General features: G+C 30.9%; 2 protein-coding genes across 5 annotated transcripts; one reads left to right on the top strand and one right to left on the bottom strand.

Annotated features, from left to right (window-relative positions):
• The first annotated feature begins 263 nt into the window (after positions 1-263).
• LOC109167214 (G-type lectin S-receptor-like serine/threonine-protein kinase At4g27290) lies at positions 264-3,769 on the top strand. Of its 4 annotated transcripts, none has more exons than XM_019316184.1 (7): positions 273-1,594; positions 1,776-1,893; positions 2,158-2,320; positions 2,417-2,627; positions 2,714-2,954; positions 3,053-3,203; positions 3,313-3,769. In XM_019316184.1, exons 1-7 carry the CDS (start codon positions 310-312, stop codon positions 3,619-3,621), a joined length of 2,478 nt encoding a protein of 825 aa, XP_019171729.1. In that variant the 5' UTR covers positions 273-309; the 3' UTR covers positions 3,622-3,769. The 4 variants fall into 4 exon arrangements, with proteins under 4 accessions (XP_019171730.1, XP_019171729.1, XP_019171726.1 ...); XM_019316181.1 differs by having other exon boundaries at positions 1,776-1,898; positions 2,160-2,320; XM_019316182.1 differs by having other exon boundaries at positions 275-1,594; positions 1,776-1,898; positions 2,163-2,320.
• A 3,219-nt stretch (positions 3,770-6,988) lies between these two features.
• On the bottom strand, positions 6,989-9,828 carry LOC109167215 (transcription factor bHLH112-like). The gene is made up of 7 exons (XM_019316186.1): positions 9,365-9,828; positions 8,735-9,194; positions 8,515-8,631; positions 8,310-8,375; positions 8,128-8,193; positions 7,729-7,785; positions 6,989-7,602 (listed from the first exon to the last, which is right to left on the bottom strand). The coding sequence occupies exons 1-7, from the start codon at positions 9,718-9,720 to the stop codon at positions 7,471-7,473; spliced, it is 1,254 nt and encodes a 417-aa protein (XP_019171731.1). The 5' UTR covers positions 9,721-9,828; the 3' UTR covers positions 6,989-7,470.
• Between the last annotated feature and the right edge of the window lie 17,881 nt (positions 9,829-27,709).

Genomic DNA, 27,709 nt, shown 5'->3' with positions numbered 1-27,709 from the left:
TCTTCAGAGACCATAATGTAAAGCCATGAAGTGCGGAATCATTAATGTTTAGAACATCCGGTAGAAAGATCAAAAAAGAAGACTTGAATGGCGGTCTATAATGGAGGTTGCACCCAAGACTTTGACTATGTAAAAGTCTGCATAGGAGGTTTTGTTTATAATTTTCTCCCACTCATTTACATATTTGGCTTTATTATATCCTTAGAGTCAAAGCTCATTTTCTACGCCAACTCATTCTTGAAACTTGAAATCTGAACTTATTAATTAATTCCTCATGGATGACCTGTATTCTGAGTTGAGATCTTAGCCATGAAAACCTTAAAGACCACCATTTTCTTCTTCTTCTTCTTCCTCCTGGTCTCTCTCTTCTATCAGTCTGTTTCTGTGGATACTTTAGCTCCAGATCAAAGCCTCCTGGACAATAACGAAACGCTTGTTTCGTCTGGCCAATCTTTTGTGCTAGGCTTCTTTAGTCCACTGGGCTCGGAGAATCGCTATGTGGGGATTTGGTTCAAGAATGTGGCACAACAGACCGTGATCTGGGTAGCCAACAACAACAACCCGATATCGAATTCATCTGGTGTGCTCAGGGTCACGGCCAGGGGAGAAATAACTATCGGTTTGATCAATCAAACAGAAATCATTTGGAGCTCGAATTCGTCTTCTTTGTCTGCAGCTGCAAGCAATCCAGTGTTGCAGCTGCTGGAGAATGGTAACTTGGTTGTGAGAGAAGGGGATGGTGACAATTATCTCTGGCAAAGCTTTGATTATCCTCGGGATACGTTGATTCCAGGCATGAAGCTTGGATGGGACCTGAGAACAAGGAAAGAATGGTTCATTACATCCTGGAAAAGCATGCAAGATCCATCTACTGGAGATTCCAGTTACACTTATAGGCTCGACATTCATGGGCTTCCAACGTTAATTCTTCGTCAAGGATCCAACATTCAGTACAGGAGTGGACCGTGGGATGGTCTTCATTTTGGTCGTTATGCCATCAGTACACCCAACTCCCAGGTTGTCAAGCCAATTATGGTTTATGACGATGAAAACTTGTACTACACGTATGAAAATGGGGAGAAATCTGTGATTTCAAGATTCGTGGTGAACCAAACCGGGATGATCAAACTGTATATATGGAGCCAGGACCAAACCCGCTGGACTGACATTGCTACTATACAATCAGACACTTGTGACACCTACAAATACTGTGGCAGCAACAGTCTTTGCAACATAAATAACCAGCCTTTGTGTCAATGTCTGGACGGATTTGAGCCAAGAAATCCCCGGGATTGGGAAAGGTTTCAGTGGAGTGAAGGGTGTGCTCGAAAGGTGCCATTGGATTGCAGTGAACCGCATGGGTTTATGACCGTATCCGGGATGAAGCTGCCTGAAGGGTCACAAGTTTTGGGGGAGAAAACAATGAGTGTAGCAGATTGCAAAGCTTCTTGTTTGAGGAATTGTTCTTGTATCGCCTATGCCTCGACAGTGGCGAATGGATGTGTTGTGTGGTATGGAGACTTGCTGGACATGAGAGTGTACTATGATGATGGACAGGAACTGTATGTTCGGAGACTGGCTTCTGATCTTGTTGGTGAGTTTTAATGATCTTTCATGTGTGTTAAGTTTTGTCTCCTAGGAATAATGCAAATTCTTGATATATAGAAGCTCTTTAACTTATGTTGGATGTGTTGTTGGAATGGGAGGATTATTGACTGAAAACTTTAACATATCTGCATTTTTCTCCCATTCTTGGGTGGTGAATATGCTTCCAGGCTCCAGCAAAAAGGGAAACAAAACAGCTGTGGTTGCATCAGTATCAGTAATCTCAGGGCTGTTTCTTCTGGCCCTGATCACTTGGTATGGCTTCCATGTAAGGAGTAGTAGAAGAAGAAGAGGTAAATACATTTATTGTTCTTTTTTTGGATGACGAGGGAAATTTACAGTCACTATTCGAGGGTGGGTCTGCACGGGATAAACCTCGTCTTGCCACCCTAGCAGCAAAAACCAAGAAGCCCGATAGGCTGCTCTTACGGGGAACCGAACTTGGAACCTTGTGGCTAGCAAATCAGCAGCTAAACAGCCTGACCAATTGGGCTTGGGTTGTTCTAGAGATTTGTTTAGTGTTATGGTTTATGCTTACATAGTTACATCTTCAGAAGCTGAGGAATTTGAAGGTCAAAACCAGGATAACAAACAAGACATTGGAGAGGAAGACCTGGAATTACCATTATATGATTTCAACACAATTTCTACTGCAACAAGTGACTTCTCATTTGCAAATAAGATTGGCGAAGGCGGTTTTGGGCCTGTTTATAAGGTACTTAACAACATTAGCATGTATCAAGATTGTAAATTTTAGGATTCTAACCAATTCAAGCTGTTAATACTTAGTAAAACTCTGCAATATATGCAGGGTGTTCTCCCAACAGGACAAGAAATTGCAGTTAAGAGGCAAGCAAAAGACTCTGGGCAAGGGTTGGTTGAGTTCAAGAATGAAGTTATCTTGATTGCAAAGCTGCAACATCGAAATCTTGTTCGGCTTCTGGGATGCTGCATTCTTAGAGATGAGAAACTACTGGTTTATGAGTACATGCCAAACAAGAGTTTAGAGTTGTTCATTTTTGGTAAGTCTCTTTTGTTCATTCATACTGCTCTCTGAGTTTCTGTCAGCCACTATAGATTTTAACAAAAAAAAGGCTGATTAAACTAGATAAAACGAAACGCGGAATGCTTGATTGGAGAAAGCGTTTCAACATCATTGAGGGAATTGCCAGAGGGCTCTTATATCTCCATCGAGATTCAAGATTGAGGATCATACATAGGGACTTGAAACTGAGCAACATTCTCCTTGACAACGAGATGAATCCTAAGATCTCAGACTTTGGTTTGGCAAGGACATTCGGTGGTGGCGAACACCACCAAGAAAGTACAAAAAGAATCATGGGAACATAGTAAGCACATTTCTCTTTGAAATCCCTGGCCCGACACTCGGTACTAATACATAACGCACGCAATTTCTTATCATATATTCTTGTTTAATCACTTGCAGTGGTTATATGTCGCCTGAGTATGCAATGAATGGACTATTTTCTGTGAAATCTGATGTCTTTAGCTTCGGCGTACTGGTTTTAGAGATCATCAGTGGTCAGAAAAACAGAACCTTTCATCACCCTGACCATGACCTCAGTCTTTTAGGACATGTGAGATCAAAACCAAAACACTTTAATTTGCTATTTCTTATTAGATCCACTTTGTGTACATACACAAAAAAAAAACTAAATCTGTTGCCATTTCTTGAAATGAATTCAGGCCTGGAAACTATTTAATGAAGGAAAGGCTATGGAGGTGGTGGATGAATGTATGGAGAGCCCAGATCCAGCAGCACAAGTGTTGAAATGTATCCATGTGGGGCTTCTATGTGTCCAAGACCGCCCAGAAGACAGGCCAACAATGTCCACCACTTTGTTCATGCTAGAGAGTGACACTCCACTTCTCCCCGACCCTAAACAACCTGGTTTTCACTCTGAAAGACATGTAGCCGAGACATATTCTTCATCAACTGGGAAGATGTCTCACGTTTCAAACGATGCAACAGTAACGTTATTACAAGGTCGATGAGTTTTACCTTTTATGGGTATACCAGTGAAGGCTGACCATGCTTGATTCAAATCAAGAAAACCTATATATAAATACTTTACTGGAAGTTAAACTTAATTAGAATCTTGTGATTACGAATTGAAGTTGAGAGTGTCTTATTATATTTCAATTGATGCAATTATAATGACATTAAATTACAATGTTGATGGAACTTTACATTTTGCTTCTGATAAGTGTAGTGTGATTAAATAGTTGGTTCCTTTTCTGTACAAAAGATCAAAGTTTGATGCATAAAATAGTGTTCTTTGTTGTATATTCCAAGAAACGTGATACATATATACATCATGAGTCAGGGTTCAAAATACACAATTTACATATTCAATGTTCACAATTTACATACTTAATGTTTACTATTTACCTACTAATTGTTCACAATTTATTTTTTTATAAAATTGTGAACATTCAGTAGGTAAATTGTGTATTTTAGACACGAGTCCACCTTGCAAAATAGACCCGAGTCCACCGAATAATTTGCCATCACAAATTGCTTGAGCTAGCCTTCTAATCCGAAGAAATAAAAATTATGTTTCATTTTCCAAATTCAATTTAACAAAATTCTCTAAATTTCCCTTTTTCATTTAAAAAAAAAAAAGTATTCAGATTTAAAAATATAAAAGTATTTGAAATCTAATTGTTTTTCATATAAAAGTATAAACTAGTGATAAATGGTAATATAATAAGTAGCTGTCGAAGAAGTAGTAGGTGCATAGATAGGATGAAGATAGACAAATAATATAATAACTAGCTGAGTAAAGTAAATGATGATAGTAATGAAGACGGTAGTAACAATGAGTAAGTATATATATAATAAGGTATAGTAATTGCGTCAGTGATACATATATAAATGGATGTATCATATATAGTAATACGTAAGCATGTAACAGAATGATGGATAAAACGAATCGATGGATCACTATAATGAAAATAGTGGTGTCGAGGATGAGATGAAGGGCAAGTTTTGAGAAGTGATAGATGTTGTGGTCCGAGTTGCAGATGAGAGTTATGAGATGAAAGATGAATGAGTTAGAAAACATATATGCATTTGAAATTCATTCCATTCCATGGACAAAATGATGAGAATATGAATTTCCAAGATTGCTGTGGTCCATATGATCCTCCAAGAGAAGGACTGGAAAACGAAATATCATTCCCATCGCTTCCTCGTCTCGTCACCATTCCATCAACCTTTCCACACTTCTTATTCTCATTGCCTTCTTTCACACTTCTTTTTTTGTTTCCTTCTTTAATTTTTTTTTTCAGACTTAAAATTTCAGTAATTAGTTACATATATCTGCAAGCTGTGATTCGATTGAAGTGATCTGAAGATGAATAAAGTGAGAAGACTTTTAATAGCCCAAAACTGGAAAAGTGTTAAACTTGTTGTGCAAGACAAAATATAGGGCTTGTAATGATTTGCCAAATCGAGTAAAGCTATGCTTTATTAGCAATACAATGATTCGAAGATGCTTCACGTTTAATTTAGTTTTCTAGCTAAGTTGTGAAAATTAATATATATGATATGTTCTGGAGCATAATACGTACTTTTTTTTTCCTAGTTTAACATTTGTACTACTTGTCAGGGACCTTGTGGTCCAATGGCATTAAGTTATTCTTTCATATGAGAAGTTGTGGATTCGAGTCTCAGTTGATGCGATATTGATTCTTTGTATTCCAGTAGGTTGAGAAAATAGTTATAAACATATATTGCATATCGAGTCAGTAGCACTAAAAAAAAACATATGTACTACTTTATTTCTTGTAAGTGTCTAATTAACCTCATTAAGACTTGTCAAAGACAATGTGGTTAGGCGGCATAACTGTGGGTTTGAACCTAAATGGGGATATTAACTCTTTATGCTTCAATACGTTGAGAAAGTATGTATGAACAAATATTACATTAAATAGAATAAGAGTATATTGCTTCTTCCTAGCTCAATTTTTAAGGAGGCTAATTCCGTGGCAGAGTAGTAAAGCATTAAAGCTTAATTAGTTATTTTATCAAATACTATTTTGATGTGTATGTTTGATATTAATCTATTTATTAAGGTTTAGGGTGGTTTAACATATATATTTAATTAATATTTAAACATATTTTAATTTTGCCATTCTATTAATTAATGTTGACTATACTTAAAAAAAAAAATAAAAAAATCTCGAGTTTGATAATTTTAAGTTCCGGCCTAATGGATAGTTCTTTTATTCTTGGCTTGAATTTTTTTTTTTAATTACCTCAAGCCTATAATAACTAAAAGTAAATTTATTCACAGTAAAATATTATTACATAGGGAGTAGTATATATTTTTTATTTGGTTATTTATCACGAGCTAGTTGTCGAGCTTACAAATGCTCAAAAAGTATTCTTACTAATCATGATTAATTATCTTAAATTTTATCCTTAGTTAACTATGATATGATAATTTTACCTTTACTTTTGTTTTGGTTTTATTATTATAACTTTCACCAGGAAATACTATATATGATGTTAACTAATTACCATTATTAAAAATATTCTACCTAAATATAAAATATTAAAACTTTTTTAAAAGTACTATACAACTAAAAATTAATAAATTCAGAATTAAATCCAATCCACTCTTTTAAACCTACCACCCGAGTGTGCTCACTATAAGTTCTTCTGTCTTATATATATATATATATATATATATATATATATATATATATATATACACACACACGTATGTATGTATGTATAACAACAACAATAATAAATGTAATATATAAAACTCAAAAAATAATCTATCTAATATTTGTTTCACTATTTGAGAGGATAAAATTTTAAATTATAACAATACTTTTGATGAGATTAAATGTGTAATCTCTTGATAATAAACTTTTTATCTTGATTAACTATTTAATATGACCAAGCCGTCAACTATTGCAAAGACTAATGATTAAATTATTGGATTCGGGTTGTCAAGTGTGACTACATACCCTAAAATTTCAAAATGATATATAAAGTGCAATTTGTATGATTATATTATATACTTGACTTTTGTATTTCTTTTTCCAAACTTTCTTAAACATTGACAAATTAAATTAAATATGTGTAATGATAACATTTCTCCAATTTGCTTTCCAAATCTTTGATTTAGTGAAAAGCTCGCAACCGCTATCAAAATGTGCATTTTAAGTGAAGTTCGTGACAGAAAATCACAATAAGATAAAGCAGCGCGCATAAGTTGTTCTCTGAACCTAAAACATATATTATAATAATAATAATAATAATAATAATAATAAAGTGGGTGTCCTCCTGACTTCCACTATAACATTCCAAATCAATAAAGAAATGAAAAGGCCAAAGACAATGAACAAAAATTAGCTCAACATCAACATACATTAATTCCTTTGTCTTTTTGCCTTTTGCATACTAAAGAAAGGTAGCTGCCCTTAATTGCAACAATTAATGAAACCCACACAACAATTAATATTAATACAGAAACAGGAACAGAACCCCTTACTTAATCTGCTAAATTCAGCTCAACCAACATCGCACCATAACTTTTGTTAATCAGTACGTACTGAACCACTTTTTAATAACCTAATTAAAACCCGGCCTGTATTATCAGCTAAATTTAGCACCTGTTCCTGTCTCTCTCTCAGCGGATTATTATTATATATTGTTTATAACAACTCTACTACATTAACATTATCCTCTGATTTAACCCTAATCACTTCATTCATGGCCCAAACTTAGCTGTCTCCTGTCGGATGCTCACTGCTTTAATTTTCTCCATCTCCAACACAACATATATGCCAACTAATTTCGGCCCGACCATTAGTCTGCAGCTACTACCTGAAGGATGCTCCGAATGTTGGTGTCCAGAAATCGGAAGTCGTCTCGGTTGCCACCGGAAAAGTGCTTGATATAGGCACCAGGCATAGCCCTTGACTTCTTAACTCGGCTTTTCTCCCTTCTTCATCCTGAGATACATACATATAGTAAATATTTAAGTCATCATGCACAATGTAAATGTGATGATGAAAGTGCAAATTTTCTGGATATATATGGTGAAATAATAATAAATACATAGTAGCTTAGTCTTGTACCTGTTGATGATGTTGAGAGACTGAACAACCATTTTTCAAATATGGAGCGCTCAACACCTGAAATCATGCAACACAACCATATATAAATTTAGCTGTTTCGATCAATTAACTGTTGTGTATGTCTCATATGTACTGGAAGTCGGTGTTGGACAGAACGAGCCTAGTGGCCAACACCTATTTAGGTTACATTTAGAGGCAATATGATACTTAAAACCTTTCTATTATCACATCCGTTAATAAAACAACAGTTACGCACACATGAAAAACCATGAAAATCTTGTCTCCTTTACTTTTTTGTCATTATTCTGGTTTATCTTAACATTTACTTTTTCAAGTGGGTGGGTATTTAAAAAATGACCATAAAAAGAAAGGAGGAAGAAGAGGGAAGGTGGTGCATACATTGACTTGATCATGGAGGAACTTTATGTACTCAATAGCTTCATGGAGAACTGAGGCAGTATCAGTCTGAAATTTTCAAAACAATAAATTAATAAGCAAAAAAAATATAAATAAATGGAGAAATAGATACAGTAGTGTTTGGAAAAAAGTTAGAAGAAAAAGTCCAAATGTAAACTAAATACCTTTCCAAAAGGCGAAACCAATTGCTGGAGCGCAGTTACTCGGTCCCCCAGTTTCTCCTTGCGGACCTGCAGCCCATCCAGATAACAAATTAAAGCTCAAACTTCTCTCCTCCTCCATTTCTTTATTAACCGGCCAAATCATTATTCTTCTTACAAAAGATATATACACAAAAGTTGTAATTTAAAGCTATATTGTGTGTCGTACCTTAAAAGTTGGCAATGGTGATGGCGTTTCAATTCGCGGTCGCTTAAATGCCGCTTCCTGGTTGCTCGCTTTCTTAGCCATGGAGCTAGACTGTCGTGCTTCTTCAACGTTACTAGACTGGAATTCAGATAGATAACCCAAACCTTAATTGGATCTTCATAACATGAAATTAAATTGAACTATACTGAATTTGTTTATTTATTTATATATATATATATACCTTTCTACTGGGTTTAGATAATTTGTCACTGAATACTGAAGGGAGGAACTGCGACTGAGTGGAAGGTAGAAAGGTGGCGGCGCGGACGTCATTTAAAGACGCCGGAGATTGGTTCCAGAAGGATGCCGCAGCGTTTGGGAAAGTGGGTTTTAGCAAGGGAGGTGAAAAGTCATTCAAGTTTGGCCGGAAGTTGGCCGGCGGCGGCGGTGCATAACTAATCTGCTGGTTACTAATTAGAGGCTGTTGTGGTTGCGGTTGAGGATCTGAGTCAAGCAGTGTTTGCAGCAAATTTGAAGGATAATTATATGATGGAGCGAAGTTAGTAGCTGATGGGGTTGAAGTAGAAAAATCTTTTGCGACGGGCTTGAACGAAGAATCTGAACACTCCACCCCAATTTCTTGCCCGTAATTCAGCCTCGAATTCCGGTCTTCTTGTAGCATCGCCCTTTCATTTGTTTGTCTGGTGACAAATTTCAAGAAATTTAAGGAAAATAACTTAAAGAATTGATTTTGATTCCTAAATAAGCAACCCTTTGTTTAATAAAACAAACCCAGAAAATAAAAACAAAGAAACAACCTAACTATAAACCGATATGAATAAGGAAGATCAAAATTAGTATATATGCTTACACTAAAGCTTGGTTCCAATCAGTTGTGGCGGTTGATGAAGGAGAAAGGCCAATACCCAGCATGTGAAGATGAGTTGAATCCATGGACATGTTATGAGTTTGATGATGAGATTTGGGCAGTTCTTGAAGCACCACCGACGATCCATCGGAAGCGGAGCCGCAAGACTCGTCGCTTGATCGTCCCTTCATGTTCACCAACTGATGATGATGGTGATGATCGTCGTTATTAGCCCATGCAAAGTTTCCCATATCGTTAATCGTCGCCGCCGAGCAAGGCGACGCTCCGAACATGCTTCTCGCCGGATTCCACCAGCTCCCGCCTCCGCATACTCCGGCTGTCATAAAATCATCTGCCATGACGGCTGATCTTTTTCTATTAATTTGGTACTTGCAGCTGCTTTGAAGCTAAACCTTAGATGCTCTTGTATGTGTTCTTGAGTATATGGTTACATGAAACTAAGTTGTTGATAAGGGTTGGTATTTATGTACACAATATCATGGTTATGTATGGACCGTAGGGCCATGGGGGTGGGGGTGGGGGTGGGGTGGGAGGAGTTGTTGCAATTGAAACTACCGGAATATGGTTGACATTGAAAAAGGGGAGATGATTAGACAAACCAAGAGAGGGCATGTATTAATTAAAAATGTTTCTATGCTTTTATGACTATAGAAATCGAATCCATATGTACATAGTAATGTTTTCGTGAGAGGTGTTCTAAGGGTATCCCCAATGGTAATTTTCGGTGTGATTTTTGAACAAGTAAAGTTAATATGGAGAAGAGTGGAAGAGAAGAAGAATAAAATAGATCTTTCTGTAATATATTGACTTTTATTAGAATTGTGAGACCCACTAAGGAAAAATAAAAGTCTTGCCTGGTTCGCATGAATTGAACCATAGCGCCCAGCCGAGCGTGTGCTAATAAGTCTTCAAAATCTACAACTATTGGGATACTCTACTAACTGGAGTGAATTGTAGCTCGCTTGGATTATATCATGAATGGAAAATACAATATCTACTTCCAAATTTACTTTTAACTTTTACTCCATATTTTCAATTATTTTTTTTATATGTAGACAACTTTTTTCTAGACCGACAAGATGAAAATGTCATATCCATGTTTAGCACATCAAGGAGTAGAATTTGAGAGTCTGCATAATAAAATTCTTCATGGATACCAGTGTAGTATATAAAAAAAATACTTTTTTGTTTAATTACTACATTTTTTATATTATATATTTTCTATTTTATAACTTGATTTCATTTAATTAATTTATAATAAAGTCTATAAATTTATTAATAATTGAGTATAAATATATGTCTAAAACGTTTTTTTTTTGTAATTAAAATGATAAAATAAAATGTTTAATATAAAAAATTGGTTTAGATATCATTTTTCTTAAGCATTATGAAAGTAGAAACATGACAAGGAATTTTGGATCAAATTCTCTTTCATTATTTTTAATTTATTCTCTCTTTATTAGCAGTTCAATTATACTTTTTGGATATTATTTGTTTAATCTTTCTTTGGGTCATTTTTTATTATTATTATTTTGATCGTCTACAAAATTCCATTGTCGCTTATTAGCAAAGGATGTTGGAATGATGGCGAAGTTTGATGTGGCCGCCACGTCACTGTTTTGGACGAATAATAATGTATGTAGCTTTATTAATCATTTTAGTTTTTTTTTTTATATATAAATTAAAGAATGTTTTTAAATATTAATTATTTTTAAATAGATTTTTTTAATTTCATCATTTCAACTAATATATTACTTTCACTCTGTTATGTGTCCATCATGCCATTTTCATAATATATTTTTTAAAAAATCATTGTTGGGTTGGTGTACTTTAATCAGATTGTAGCTAACAAGGAAATCGTATGGTGGTTATGATGTTTATCCATTCATTTTCTTCTTCTTCTTCCTATCAAATGTGAACATAAGTAAGAGTAAAAGTTGGGAGTAGATTTTGGGAGTCCAAAAAAATAATGAGTTCAAATTTCTGTCACTGGATAATAGAGACTACAGTTCACATATTGGTTGGAGCACATAAAAAGTAATCGGTTCGCATACGTGATGGGACGTGTTGAGCATATGTATAATATATAAATATAAATATGTAACCTAACTATCAGTTTAGCATTTTAAACGAGACGGAACAAATCAATTAATTTAGTCCAACAACATTATTTATTATTATTTTTCTTTCACCAGGAAAAGAAACAAAATTACATAAATTTATATTAAACAACTTCAATAACATCAACATAGATTCTACGCATGCATGATGCTATTTTATATATTTTAAAGGTTACTCAAGGGATTTATTGGCCTAGATCGATGACATGACAAATCGAGCTTAAACCACCCCTAATTTATAAATATGTTTTAAAATATCTGGAAAATAAAAATTTAAAGTAGTATATTATTATTTTTTTAAAAAAAAAAAAACTTAATTATTTTGTTTTTAAATACTTCAATTCTACGGCTGAAATTGGAGAACCGGAATTTGGGACCATGGTGCATTGTATTTCGCTTTCATGCTTTACTTTGATTGTTAACCATGTATAGTATATTTTATTTTATTCCATTTATTTTTTATTTTTCACTTTGTGTCACTTCTAAAATTACTTTTTTAATGACAATAATTGGCATCAAAATCTATTTTAAAATTTTACTTTATTGAAATAGGATTTGGATAACTTCTGTACTAAACTTCCATTAATGTTCGCCGTGTCAATTACACATACGATGATTCTAAGGACTGATAGTACGTACGTTGTGGGTACCATTAACGTTGTATATATGTCATGGGTACGTATTGCTGAAAGTGGTACTAAATTATAGTGTGCCAAAAAAATTTGTACTTTTCTTGGGAGAAAAATTAAGCCACTTAATCTTCACAAATTGAGTATATAGGTAATATATTAAAAACTTACAGGGTGTTTGGTTGGAAGGAATTAAATTCTATTCCCACTTAATTTACACATAATTTCAAAGGCCACTAAATTCCTTAGTTTGGTTGGAAAGAATTACAATTCCACGAAATTGCAATTTCTTCATTTTTATGGAATTAAAATCTCATGCCCCCATTGAGTTTTTAATTTCATGGATTTTAAGAAGTAAAAAAGATCATGATGAGACAAAATTACCCCATCCCTTTTTTAACCTAAAATTGATGCCTTACAACAACAATGAGCATTTTGGACTTTATACTACTTATTCCCTTACAATTCCCATGTATACCAAACATTGGAATTGAAATTCTCAATAATTTTATTCTTGTAAACTAAACACTGGAATTTAAATTCCCACTTTATTCCCAGTAATTCATCTCCTATGGAATTGCAATTCGTTTCCCACGTAATTCCTTCCCTCCAACCAAACGCCCCGTTAATGTGTAAATTTTCATCTTAATTTTTAATATTTAAATAAAAGCATAATATTTATAGAAGTATGTCGCATATTATTTTGGGTGTGTCTAATCGCCCATGATATATTTTAAGTGTATAATATATCAAATTGAATTTTTAAACAAAGAGTACCAAATCTAATATGACCTGACCAAAATCGGTAATAAACCGTACTCAAACTAATACATCAAAATAACCACTTAAAATATAATTTTTTCTTATTTTTTTCCCAACAATATATAGGCATATATGATATACCTAGAGAAGGACATTATTAACCTATAAAATTAAAATACAAGAAAAAATAATAATAAGTACTAGCTCGTATCTACCTATAATGGCTACCAATACAAGACAAATTATGATGGAGTATTGATTTGGCAATTTTACCAGAATAAATTATTGTGACTTCAATAAAACGTCTTTATTAATATATACGGAGTATTTTATGTATGTTACGACGTTACGTACTTACGTATGTATCAAAATAATGTATGTACGAGGTCATATCATTCTGCCTTAGTAAAATCTACAAATTATAATGTTATCATTATACATGCAATACTCTTATTTTTAAAAATGAATCCTCACTTCCACTACTTCATCAAATTTGCAATTCATTCATAACTTTATTTACATTCCTGCAATATTCTCTTACTTACAAAAGTGACCACACTATCAGATCACAATACAATAAAATAACAAATGAATAATAAAATAATTAAAAAATAAATGAAGTACAAAAAAGTTGCCATGCGGCAACCTTTTATGTACTTAGCAAGCTTGCTATACACCTAAACATTAAAAAAAATCACTTTGACATGTCATCTCATCTTGCAAAGGTTATGCTTTCAAGGATAAAGTGATACCGGTTTTTTCCATTTGAATTAGAGGTATAAGCTAAGGTTCGAGTCAAAACAAATTCTAGTTAGTATTATTTTATTAACCTATAGTTAAGTCAATTGATTGGCTGATAATTAATAAATATAAAATATTATATATTAATTTATAGTCACGTACGTTCACATGATACAAGTTTTGATTCAAAATTTGTACTTATTTTGTTATATATAATATATATATATATATATATATATATATATATATATATATATATATATATATATATATATATATATATATATATATATATATATATATATATATAAAGACTAATTAACATTTTGCTTTGTTGAGTGAAATGGGTAAGCAGCAGTTGACCTAATGGCGTAATTAGTGCAGTTAATTAAATGAGTAGTTAACTTTCCCAATTAGGACACTTTAATGACGCATTCTTTTCAAAATCTGATGTTCTAGTTTCTGGGTTTTTTCCATTTTAAAGTCTAATGATAAAACTATGTTGTCAATCGTACTAGGACCAAAAAAGATACATAATATTCATCTGTAGATTTTAACACATGTAGTTCGGTTCTGACTTATGAAGTTCACTCTTTTTTGGAGTACTAAAATTTCAACTTAGCCCATCAATCTTTATAAGTTCGGCGCAAACTTTATATTTTGTCGGCTGGATTTAATTTTCGGTTGTAATGACAGATTACGAATATTGTTTTCGTTGATTTTTTTAATTAATTATATTAATTTTTTCAACTGCAAATTAGGCAAATTTCACGAATTAGTACAAATGTCTTCATTTTCCCAAAACAATGAGGATAGAGACACTTTGGTTTGGTATTATATTTGGCATGTTTTATTATTATTTGACTTTAATAGCTGCAGTGAAAACCAAGTTTTAATAGGTATTTAACTTATTTGATTTATAGGAAAATTATAATTATATCTAAGTGACCTACCTTGTAACCTAAGTCGGTAAATGATCACAAGCAGGTAAATTAGTATAGATGGTTCATAGCTGACCGACTCAAATAAAAAAAATAAATATATAACTCACACGAAAAGTTAAACTTAAAACTTTATTGTTAATTATCAAATCAACCGTCTAATCAACTTCGTTAAGGGTAAACTGCAATTAACTTAACTCCTATACTTACAAAAGCTAGCTATACAATCAAAGACATATACTAATATTGTTAACGGAAACGATAAAAATATTAATATGTATGTCAAAATTTATCAGCATAATAAGGTCAAATATATTAATGTTCATATATTGTAATTTTTTATAAATATAAAATATAATTGTTAAATATAATAAATTATTAGAATTATCTTTTTAAGTAAAAGATGATAACCACTTAACCACGGCAAGATTTGACTTTGATATACGGCTTGGCTATGGTGTTTGCCTAAAGAAAAAGCATGACTAGAATCGATGCATGACGGCCATCCCCTTTTTAAATTTATAATTGGGAAAATTTTGACACTTTTTCCCCTGAATTATTAAAGTGGTTGTTTTTCCCCCTAAAATGTTAAATGAACATATTTACCCTTAAAATAAATATTTCATTTATTTTTCTTCTCCAATAAATTATGACCACAATTTGGTTCAAACCAAACCGACACTATAGCAACCAAACAGAAATATTCTAATTACAATTAATCCGATATTTAGAGTTTATTAAAATCGCGAACCGGGACGGCCGGTTAATGTTCCAAACTGAAAAAATAAAATACATTTATTGTTGAATTTAGATTATTTTAAAATAAAAAATAAAATTTTAAAATAAAGACGGTTCAAAATTGTGAACCGGATCGGGAGCTGCCGGTTCACGGTTCAAGATCCAGTTTTATCAATTCATAGTTTTAATAAACTGAAATCAAAATATTGGGTTCTGGATCTGAATCATAACCGGAAACTTTTAATTCGATTGCTATAGTTTCCAGTTCAATTCGAATCGAACCGTGGTCATCCTTACGTATATGCAATAATTAGTTGGAGAAGAAAAATAAATAAAATGTTTATTTTAAGGGTATAAATGTCAATTTAATTTATCAGGGTAAAAATCGCCACTTTTAGAATAATTGAGGGGACTAATGTGCTTACATGAATAATTCAAGGAGAAAAAGTGATATAAGTATATAACTCAGGGAGAAAATGCTATTTTCCTTTTATAATTTATTACTTAATGTTTATAAATACCAAATTATGTAAAGATTTACATAATGATAGACTATGACATACAACTATACAAGTCATAATTTGTCAATAACTATGTTAGCGTTTAAAGAAATGCAATATGTTTTTTTACTCCTTTATTATATTTTCTAATGCGATATTATATTGTTATAAATAAAAATTATTATATTTTTTGTTGCCTTTTGATTTTAAAATTTCATGCAATAATCAAATGTGAAAAATAATTAATACAATAATGATGCGTAAAAAAAATAAAAATATAAAGTGATTTTAGAGAATGAATGTAACATAGACCCTTAAGAGACATAATTAATTCTTAATTTTATAATTTTACAAATTAACTAAAACTAAATTTTAAAAATTAAAAGATTACAAAAACTTTCAACGCTATTTGATTTTCTTTTAATTTACTCCCAATTTTAATTTAGAGAGCAAACATTTCTATTCCAATGACCAAATTGCAGTGCTGAAAAAAAAAAAAAAAAAAAAAAAAAAAAAAAAAAAAGAAAAACCTGAGTCAAAGAAAAATAAGGGGAACACACAGCATGCGCGCATGACACGACAAGTGGGGTCCTCTGCGTGGTTAGAAGAGTCAAAGAGCTGATTGTGACCAAATTCAACCTCATTTCCACCCAAACCATTTTTTATGAAAAAAAAATAAGAAAAGGAAACGTCTTAAGTTAGTTAAATTCGTTGACCCAGTAGTTACCTGTCGTCAATACTCATCAATTCGTCACCAATTAAACGAAGATGAAGTTATTGAAGAAATCCATTTTAGCCACTATCTAAAAATAGGATAAGGTAAAATGAGACAGATAAAATAGTTCATTTTTTAAGTCAATGTCCCTATATTGGAGTTCGAATTTGAGACCTCTCATTTGAAAAATTACAAATATGTCGCTCGACCACAAGGTCTTTGACAATAAAATAGTTCATTAATTATATAAGAGATATAAATTATATTAAGAAAATTTTGTTGGATTTGGTTGAAAATGTCCAAGTAATAATCTTACGATCCTATAATACGATAATACCACCCTTTTGAAACATAATCTATTTTAATTTTTATTTATTTTTTTTTGTTTTAAAAACGTAACAAACACTAGCAAATCATGGACTGGAATTTAAATTTTCTTATATGAAAAAAATTAATTAATTAATTTTGTCTTATTAAAAAAAAAACTAACTCTAAAGAATATTTTTAATAGGACTATACTTTTGGCTTTACATAAAAAAACTTTTAATTGTTGATCAGAAAGCTAAATATATTAAGAAGTTGATCAATTTATTTTCATATTATAAATAAATAAATAAAAGGTCTTAACATTTGTTACTAATATTAATGTTTTTAATAAGAGGTTGCAAATAAAACATGCAAATGAAAGTTAATTAATGAAAAATAAAGGGCTAATAGTAATAATGAGTGATTAGGAGGAGAATTTTGGGGTAGGTCAAAATTAATGATGTCAAAGAGAATTAGGTGACCCCTATATCAACTCCTTTGGATTTTCCTTATTGTTTTCTTTTGCAATTATTCTCTCACAAATCCCAACAAAGACAATGTCACAATGACCCACTCAATTTGACCCGGCCCGTTGTTTACAATTCCCATCTAATTGCTTCTACAAGACCCCATCAATGTCAATGAAGGAAAAAAATAGCTGGTCATCACACATAAAATTTATCATAAGAGACCTATGATCAAGTTTTACCAGCGATAAGGTGGGAGCAATATTTTAAAATGAGGAGTGCTCTTTGTGCATAATGAACAAAATCTAGCATCTCTTGATAAGTTGAGTCACATAATGTATCCCTCCACAAATTGTCGAGCCAGGATATAAGGACACCTGGGATGAACGATTCCCCTTTTTGTCACAAAGTAAAAAAAAATAGTTTTTTAAAACCAAAAAGTATGATTATGTTTTAAAATTAAAGAGTATAAAAATGATTAACTCAATTTTCAAAATAATTGTTGCTTTCTTTTCTTAAATTTCTTAATAATTATAATTAATGGAGTTATTATCATCATCCGCTTGCGTCACTCAACATGAGGGATGATTTGGGTTTAGCCGAGGCATAATCAGACAAGATTGATCTAACAAGACCAGGTGTTTTAAGGGCATCTTCAATAAGCATGTACTTTGAGAAGATTTTGCAGAGGTGATTAGGAGAAAAAATATGAGAGAAAAAGAAAAGAAGAAGAAGAAAGAAAAATAGGAAACTGTAAATGAAATAACGCACTCAACGTGCGCGTGGAGTCTAAGTGCATGGGACTTAACTCGTTGTCCCATAAGAGTTTTGATATAAATCAATTTAGTTATACCCTTTAGGTGCAAAATTATTATAACCGTCTTATATTCTTATTGACGGGCGTCTACAACGAAATCAATACTTTACCGAATTGAATACATTTTGTTATTGGATCACCCTAGAAACCAAGAATTCTTTACTTAATCTCTACTCTTAGTCTCTTATTTAATTGATTGTCTTGTATTAAAATCTATTAATTTGTGCCGGGACCTATGAGTTAATTTACACCATGGCCAATAATAATAAGTAATATATGCAATTATTCTTGAAAAAAATTAAATACTCGATATTTATTAGGTGTGGATAAGATGGCGCGAGATTCTTTTACTTTAACCATAAGTCTCGACTGACTTGAGTTGTCAAAACAAATAAAATAATAATTATCGATATAAGGCTCATTTTAATCATTAAATTGGTGTTATTTGCGATTAGTGCTAAACAAATAAAAAGAGTGGATTGTGGAATGCATATCTGTAGTAATGAAGTTAGTAACTATAGAGCAGGGGTCTTTACCAAACACTCACTTATTGGATTTTCACATGGACTAATTAAAACGTCAAATTGGTAATAAACCCCAATGGCACGCTTGTCTTAACTCTCCAACTTACAAATCGGATTATGTTCATTCTTGCCATAGCAAACATGCATGGTGCCATTAATGAATAAGCAATATTTTCTATTTTATTTTTGGCTTTTACCCAATATTAATATAATAAATAGTTTTTGACAACCAAATTATATGACTTACTATTTATAACTCAATCAAAGGATTAGTCTATTAGGTGATAACATTTAAAAACTTTTGTGGAACTAAATTGAAATTGTAATATTGTATGGTCTTTGAGATTAGAAATGAACGCATACAACAACTTACTTTAGACCGTTTTCTGATTCTCGCTTTGAACTTGTTTCGTTTCTGGTTGGATTATATCGAGTATGAAATTGTGTTAAAGTATTTCTATTTTCTTATATTAGTTTTTTTTTTTTTTGAAACAATTTTCTTATATTAGTTAGATACGGTATTCGGTCTGTTTCATTTTTTTTTTCCACTTTGAATGAGTGGCCATGCGGCCCATGCCGCCATGGTGTGAATTTTGTATTTAAATAATTAAAGAGTTGAAAAGTTTCAAGGCACTAACGTAAAGGGGCCAGAGTTCATTTTGATTTAATAAATAATTAATTAATTATGGCGACGAAATTTGTAAGCCACATATTATTTTATTCCATCTTTTTATGAACAAAACGTGTCGCGAAAAAAAAAAAAAAAAAAAAAAAAAAAAACAGAACTTTGTTTTGACGGACAAGTAAACCATTAGCATGTCCCAGATCGCCGCCAGATGTCATGAGTCGTGACTGTTTGCTCAAACCCTCACTATAGGGTATACGTATATTTTCTTCTTCTTCTTCTTCTGAAAAAAATTGTATTTTCGTCCACGTGGTACAAATTTAATACTTAAGTCGTATACGTAAATATTTTAAATCCCTTATTTATACAAGAAGTGACAATTTTAGTCCTTCAGGAACTATTTATGCTACTAATATGTTAATTAATAAAGTAACAGATTTGGTCCTTTAAGGCTACACTCACCATTTTACGCATAATTTAAGGGTTAAAGAAGATTACGTATATAATTCAGCGACTAAATATGTACTACATGTATATATAACTGTACTGGAGAACTAAAAATATATTTTTTTAAGTGAAAAAAGAAAATTTACAGTTATTATTCAAAAATATACACTACGTAGACGTATATCTGACTTCCTTTGTAATGGTGTTTTCTCAATCGTCACTATATAAGTATTTCATAGCCTCATTGGCCACTTAGCTTGTTCAAATAGCCTCATTGGCCACTTAGCTTGTTCAAATAAATATACAGACAACGTATGTGGTGAAATTATGGATATTACTTTGTAAAATAATGTATAAATTATTGACTACATATGAATCGTAATATCATTTTGCGTTACACGTGAATTCTTTTTCACAACCAAAAACAATCAGACTTCATTTTAACTACTAAATGTAATGAATTGCTTAAAGAATATTGAAATTCTTCACTAAGACTACGATTTTTTTTTATTTTTTATTTTTTATTTTTTTGGAAAACCCTAAGACTACGAATTTAACTTGTTAGTAAAATATTAATATATTATTTTAGGCGTCCCTCATGATGCAAAACGTACAACCTCTATACATGTCTTAGTATGCTATTAGCACCCTAATATCTTCTAGATTTCCAATTTGTTTATAACTACAATTAATATTTGTACACTAAAAAGAAAGTGGTCAACACTTTATTGTAATTATATTTTGCTTTTGGTTCACCCAAGTGATCAAAAGCTCATTCGTTCTGTCTCATTGTTTGTTTATGCTCTCATCGATTACTTAAGAAATTGAGTCTAGTAGTTTATAGTGAGATTACTAGACTAATTAATACCAACGTAACACTACCATATATACATCAAGTTTAATGGGATATAATGAGAGAAATTATTCTAATTGAGTTTGTTGAATAGTTGGTTTAATTAGTAATCCAATTGACTTCTCATAGGAGCTGTCTATTGGTCTTCTTGGTTTAAATATTTCAAATATAACTAACCTAAGCTGGTTAATTCCTTGTAGGATAGTCATTTCTCGGCGGCGCGGCTAGAGTCACAAGGTGGATTTCACATAGAACGCACCTTCAGGTAGTCATTTATATAAATTTGTAGGCGAAAACACAATATTGACTACTACGCAATTATAATAAAATAAAATTGTGTCTTTGCTACTAGCTATAACTTTTGATATGTTGGTAAGCATTTGATCTTGACATAAATTAAATGTCAATATATTATAAATTTAAAATTATTAATATAATACGTCATATTGACTTAATTGCATTTATCAAGATGTACATGACATAGTATATCATCATAGATGTATATAATTAATTTACACATGTTTAATCCCCTTAAACCTCACCCACCCACCACCTCTCTCTCCCCACACGCGCAAATACAAAAAAGAATATGTAATTACATGTGCCAACGCCCAGTCGTGGGGTAAGAATTGAACCATTTTCGTGGACATCTTAGTTTTATTAAAAAAGATGTGTTCTATAAGTTTTTTTTTTTTTTTAATATATATAATATATATGAATGCATTTTCCACCAAAAATGTGTGGAAGTTTCTGATAGAAAGACAAGTCGTACTAATCATTTGACTAGTGGATGTCAGCACCAAATGGTAGTGGGTTTGACGCTGATAATTGACTTGTAATTTTGATGGAACTTTTGGCTGCCATAGCTTCCTCATCTCATCTCTATCTCACCAAATTTTCCCATTCAATTTAATTATTAACAAGTTGATTATTAGAATTCACTGATGCCACTTGCTATTTGTCGTCTTATGTTGTTCACATTTCCTTTTATTTGCTTTCACATTACCCTTTACCCGTGTGTAAAAAATGTTATCTTTTTATTTTAAATATATATATGGCTCTTTTTTTTTTCTTTTTCTTTTTGGTGAGAAAATTAATATATGGCTAATGCTCATCTCTTGATTGCCTTTGACATGATAATACAATTTTTTTTTTTTTTATATCTATTAGATGTTAATAAATTATTAATCGATTTCATTATGAGCTAATAAAAAATGGTTTACTCAGTAAATAAATACAAAAAAAATAATTAATTGATTAATGTCACATTAATTAGGACGTGACTATTAGGAGACAATTGTAACATTCTTAGCTAGCGTAATAATTTTCCATTAATCAAATTTTATAATATGCTGAATTTTTTGTGGTATTTTATATTTGGTAAAATTGTACTTTCTCCTACCATTTTTAATAATGTTAATAATATATTAAGAGTAATGTTACATTTCCCTCCTAATTTCACCCCTTTATGGCTCTATTTGGCAGAACTTATTTAGGAGTTTATAGTTTATTTTAAGTTATAAACTTTGTTTGGTAATGTTCTCAAAATAAGTTTATGTGACAATATTTGATTTTTTTTTTTTAAATAAGGCATAGCCATATATTAATGAATGAGTAAAGCAATAGAGTCAAGGGGGACGGAGTCCCAAACCATAGAATGTTTCTGATCTAAAGCTACTGAAGCTAATGTATGAACATGTAAATTTAACGATCTAGAAATAACATTTAAAGAGCAATGATTAAACAAAGAAATTGACGTCCAGCATTGGTCCAGAAATTGACAATATTTGATTTGGTTTTCTTTATTTGACTAATAATAATTAAAGTTTTTTTTTTTTTTTTTTTTTTTTTTTTTTTTTTTTTTGTTTAATTTAACTACGGGGTGGAGTTAACCCATTCATAGAAGTCAATGAATAAAAATGGTTTTATTCTTATGTCAACATGTGGAGATTAGGAGGAGAAAATATCATATCGTTAATTATTCATATATTAGTTTCATCAAACATAAGACAAGTTATTATAAGATATTGTAGAGCTATCCATTAATTTTATATTTGTCTAAGAAATTATCATTTATTTTTTTATAATTACAAATTTTCTTAGTCAATCAACTACCAATCTTATACTGAGATTAATCATATTTGTGTTGGATAGAACCTCAACGTGGCAAAGCACAAAATTCACACTTCTTGAAAGTGAATGAACATCATAATGACTCATAATGTGAATACTAGAACACTTAGATTTTTATCATGTCATATAATATGGTGTCATGATTTTAATTTGAAAATTGTAATATGATATTCTTCTATTTTTCTCACTCTTTTTTTTTTTTTAAAAAATAACTTTATTGTAATTTCTTAATTATATTGAAATTATAGTATATATTGTATAATATCATAAAAATAATAAAGATGAATAGATTTATCATAAAAATATATTTTGACCCCGTTTATAACATAGTTAGCTTATCAGCCAATTTTGACTTATTTGATTACTATTAATATTTTTGATTAATTAGTGTTTGATTAGCAATTTTTTGAGAAAGTCATTTTGTATGTAATCAACTATCAGCTAACAATTAGCTAGTGATGATATCAACTAGTCAAATTCACTAACCCAATCAGCTAACAACTATTTGTTTAGACTCAAAATGCCAGTCAATTAAATTAACTGAACCGTCATTATTGATGCATCATAGCTTATAGCTTCCGCATTATCGAGATAACATAGTCAGTCAACCGATGCATAGAATGTATAATTGGAAAACAATAACCTAAAAGAAACCTCCAAATAATAGACAATTATAACAATAGTTGAACAAAACCTTATTACAATTCAACAATTAATGATAATAAAATTCCCACTATCTTTTACACATACATTTACCATCGATGTTGACTTATCGAAACAAAATTGATTGCATCACCTTCATACTTAATTGTTACTATCAAATTTGTCTTGAAAAATTCTATATTATTCATGTATATCAGTATATGGTTGTAGACATGTAAAATGGAAAACTCAAAATACGTCAAACAAAAATATTATTATTGAGTGGAGGTTTGGAGGATCGAATGCAATATATATTCTATCATCAAAATGTGGCGATAACTACGACACAAGTATAAAAAAAAAAATTAAAAAGTTATGCATTTGTTACTAACTATAACTTTTAGCTTAATTGTAAGCAATTGATCTTGATAATTATGTTGTTAGATTTATTTATTTATTTATGGGAAAATGGCACTTTTTCCCCCTGTGTTATATGCTTATAGCACTTTTTCCCCCTGAGTTATTCATGCATTCACATTTGCCCCCTCAATTATTATAGAAGTGGCAGTTTCCCCCCCTGATTATATTAAATGGACATTTCTACGCTTAAAACAAATATTTTATTTATTTCTCTTCTTCAACAAATTATTGCTTATAGGTAGGGATGACCACGGTTCGGTTCGAACTGAACCAAACACTATAGCAATCAAATTAAAAAATTTCGGTTATGATTCATAACATAACCCAATATTTGGGTTTCCGTTTATTAAAATCGTGAACTGGAAAAAAATAGATCCTGAACCGTGAACCGGAGGTTCAAATCGGAACAACTACTAGCAATAGCTTAAATTAGAATTATAATATTTGCAAATAGTGTATGTTTTTTTCCGCATTTATATTGACTCTCACATATAAGTATATATAATCGCGATTTGAGTTTTATTTTGAACTGTCGGTTCACGATTTTGGATCCAATTTGAACGGTTGGTTCAAACTTTCTTTTAAAATTTTATTTTTTATTTTTAAAATATTCTAAATTTAACACTTAATGTATTTTATTTTTTCAAATCGTGGTTATAATTTGTTGGAGAAGAAAAATAAATGAAATATTTATTTTAAGGGTAAATATGTCCATTTAATATATCAGGGGGGAAAACTGCTACTTAAATAATTTAGGGGGAAAAAGTGCTATAAGTATATAACAAAGGGAGAAAAAGTGCCATTTTCCCTTTATTTATTTATTTATTTATTTATTGTTAAGAGTTATCTCTAAATTCCTTTTATGGTTGCTATTTTTAGTCAAACAATAAGGTGATCTAAACCATTATATTAAAACAAGTCAAATGGCATTACTTCCAAGTACTACACTCCAAGCATCTCCCACGGAAGGTTTAACCGCTCTCATGTACCAAGAATGATATTTGTTTGCTTTTATATTACAATATACAATTTACTATAACTAATAATTAAATACGGAATATAATAAGATTAAAAGAAAGAATCTGGCCTAGTAAAAAAGTGCTTTGGCTTTGTTTGGCAAAATGTAATTGAAAACTTAGAAGTTAGTGAGGTAGTTGATTGCCTGTTAAAACTTAAAAGTGTGATAAAATTAGTTGTTGAATAAGTTAATAAATTTAACATGACAAAACATATATGTTGTTGTTATTATTATAATAATAATTATTATTATTATTGTAAAAATTAACATATACTCTCAAGACATGTAAAATAGAATTATTTAAAGTGGGAGAGAATAAAAAATCATACAAAAGCTAGAAAGAACAAAAATGAAAACAAAAGAGATTAAATATTTTTAAAAATGTTTAAAAGAGAGGAAATTATATTATCTATTTTCGTTGGGGAGAAGCAGAGTAAATCCAGAGGAAAAGTGGAAAACGTTGAGAATGAGAAAAAAAATCATTTTTGAAAAAATAATAAGGATAAATTAAAATGTGGAAAGAAAAAAAAAAACTAGAAACTTATTTTTGAAACACTATTTAGAATATTGTTTCAAAATAAATTAATATTTTAACACCAATTTTATTTATCAAACAAAATTTATAATTTTTTTAATGGTTTAAAGTAAGCTATAAGTTGTAAATAAACTTTGTAAAAAAAAAAAATTTCGGCCAAAGTTATAACAAATCTAATTCAAAATTAACTAACTCAATCAATACTTCATTATCTCGTATCTGGTTTCAACGTCATTAAATATAAATACTCTAAGAAGGTTATAGAGGATTAATTATAATATACAAATCTAACTTATTATGTCATGATATATGACTACTTGATCCAACAGACATCATATCATTGAAAGAGAGGTTTAGTTAACCTGCATGGAATAAACTCCAAAACTATCAGTTACGCATTCAAAGACAAGCAACCTATGATTCTTTAATATGATGCTAGTAGCTAGGATTTTGTGCGTAATTGTAATATAATAAACATAATGTTTAATTTTGCATGACTTCTGGATAGAGCAGTTCGCAAGCTTGAGTAAGTCAAATTATAGTATGTTTTTTTAGGGATATGTTGGAGATTTTGGATATGATTGTACTGGGAATTCACCTAATCTTAATTAAAAAACAAATTAAAAACAAAACAATATGATTCAATTCTTAAAATATCTATCATTGTCAATGTGTGATAATCCTAGGATTTAATTAACGTGTTAGGATCAACAAGAAGTCCAAAACTTGACAGCACATTGGTCTTGATAGAATGATAGACTTCTACCAGTATTAAAAAAAATCGATTTTTTGTTGGGGGACAAAAAAATTATATTTTTATTTGAAAAAGATTTTTCGTCCAATACCTCCTCCAACCGCTCTTGGGCAGAGCTCTGGGAGTCTGGGGTTTAGGCTTAGTCTGACGTAAGCTGAAAAATAATGTATATATAAAAAAAAAGTATAAGGATCAAATAGGCCATCGAACTGCACACAATAATGCAATTAGGTCACTGAACTTAAAAAAAAATAATAACAATTGGGTCCCTAAACTAACCAATTTCATTCAATTAGGTCAATTTATAGATTTTACAGGTTAATAACAGGTCACTTAAAATTTAAAATATTTTTTTAAATTATTATTTAAAAAAATTTTATTAGACTAATTGAATGAAATTGATTAGTTTAGAGATCTAATTGTTGTTTTTAGATTCAGTAGCCTAATTGCATTACTGTGTGTAGTTCGATGGTTTATTTGAATCTTATTCCTATAAAAAAAAAATTAAAAAATGGACAGAGATGAGGAAATAAGAGCTTGTGAATCGGACATGTGTGCCTGATTACTTAATAAGATATATGAATCCTGGGCAGGCCCATTTCCCACATATAATCCATTTAGAAACGAAGAAAGAAGCCATATATCTTTCATGGGCTAGCTTGAATTATGTGTTGTTGGGCTCGTTATGTCGGCGCAAACAGTTGATTACATTGTATTAAACATGCATGTTCTTTATTGTACATACATCATACTTTATGCATTGGTTTGCATATATAATCGGCTGAATGATGTCGGTGGTTTCCCAGGCCGGCCAACTAGAGAAGCTGGATAGATTCGCGATTGATGGTAGAAAACATGGACATGATTTGCTTCTAGAAGATGGGTAGATTATGACTGTCAGTGACACCGTGTCACTATATTTTGAGAATGTAAAATTAACTTATAGAAAACGAAGGTAATGCGAGATTATATTTTGGGAATGTAAGATTAACTTATGATTTTGACTGTGAGAATATAATATTATGATTAAGGGTTATATGAATCTATTTACTATAATGTCCTCAATAATATATATATATATATATATATATATATATATATATATATATATATATATATGCGTGTGTGTGTATTTTTTATATATGTATGATTATATAAACATATATTATTATTATTATTATTAATCAATAAAAAGATTGTCCCATCGTCCAATACGAACATAATAAATAGAATGATAGAATCTTAGATTTTTCTATATATATACATGGACTTTCTATACATCAAAAGTACTAATTTGCCCCTAAATGCTAATTTTTGTTTTCCCTCCTCTGAATGCTAATTACATTTAATGATGATCATTGATCTTTTGTTTTATTTGATTTAGATTACTTCTCACATACTCATTGGAAGAGGTTTTCATAGAATCACTATATGAATTGATAATATGGAATACGGTATTTAAAGTGATAAAATCACTTGAGTTTGTCTGTCTCTTCAAGATCAATGAAATTAATCCAGATTGTAGATGAATATCTTGAGAAAATATATTTTCAGAGTATTTCGTATAAAACGTATAGAGAGTGATTCTTTTGATCAATTCTCATAATCTCTTCATAACTCCCATCTCTCCTATGGTTTCT

Source organism: Ipomoea nil, unplaced genomic scaffold (assembly GCF_001879475.1).
Source record: "Ipomoea nil cultivar Tokyo-kokei standard unplaced genomic scaffold, Asagao_1.1 scaffold3147, whole genome shotgun sequence".
NCBI classification, from domain to species: Eukaryota; Viridiplantae; Streptophyta; class Magnoliopsida; order Solanales; family Convolvulaceae; genus Ipomoea; species Ipomoea nil.
This window is presented reverse-complemented; position numbering and strand designations above follow the sequence as displayed.

Excerpts from the sequence above, each read along its gene's own strand:
- LOC109167214 (XM_019316181.1), top strand. The coding sequence starts at position 310 with ATGAAAACCTTAAAGACCACCATTTTCTTCTTCTTCTTCTTCCTCCTG. Across the intron at positions 2,321-2,416 it reads GTTTTGGGCCTGTTTATAAG|GGTGTTCTCCCAACAGGACA; the intron begins GTACTTAACAAC and ends CAATATATGCAG. Across the intron at positions 2,955-3,052 it reads AAAAGAATCATGGGAACATA|TGGTTATATGTCGCCTGAGT; the intron begins GTAAGCACATTT and ends AATCACTTGCAG.
- LOC109167215 (XM_019316186.1), bottom strand. The coding sequence starts at position 9,720 with ATGGCAGATGATTTTATGACAGCCGGAGTATGCGGAGGCGGGAGCTGG. Across the intron at positions 8,632-8,734 it reads TATCTAAACCCAGTAGAAAG|TCTAGTAACGTTGAAGAAGC; the intron begins GTATATATATAT and ends TCTGAATTCCAG. Across the intron at positions 8,376-8,514 it reads CACCATTGCCAACTTTTAAG|GTCCGCAAGGAGAAACTGGG; the intron begins GTACGACACACA and ends GATGGGCTGCAG.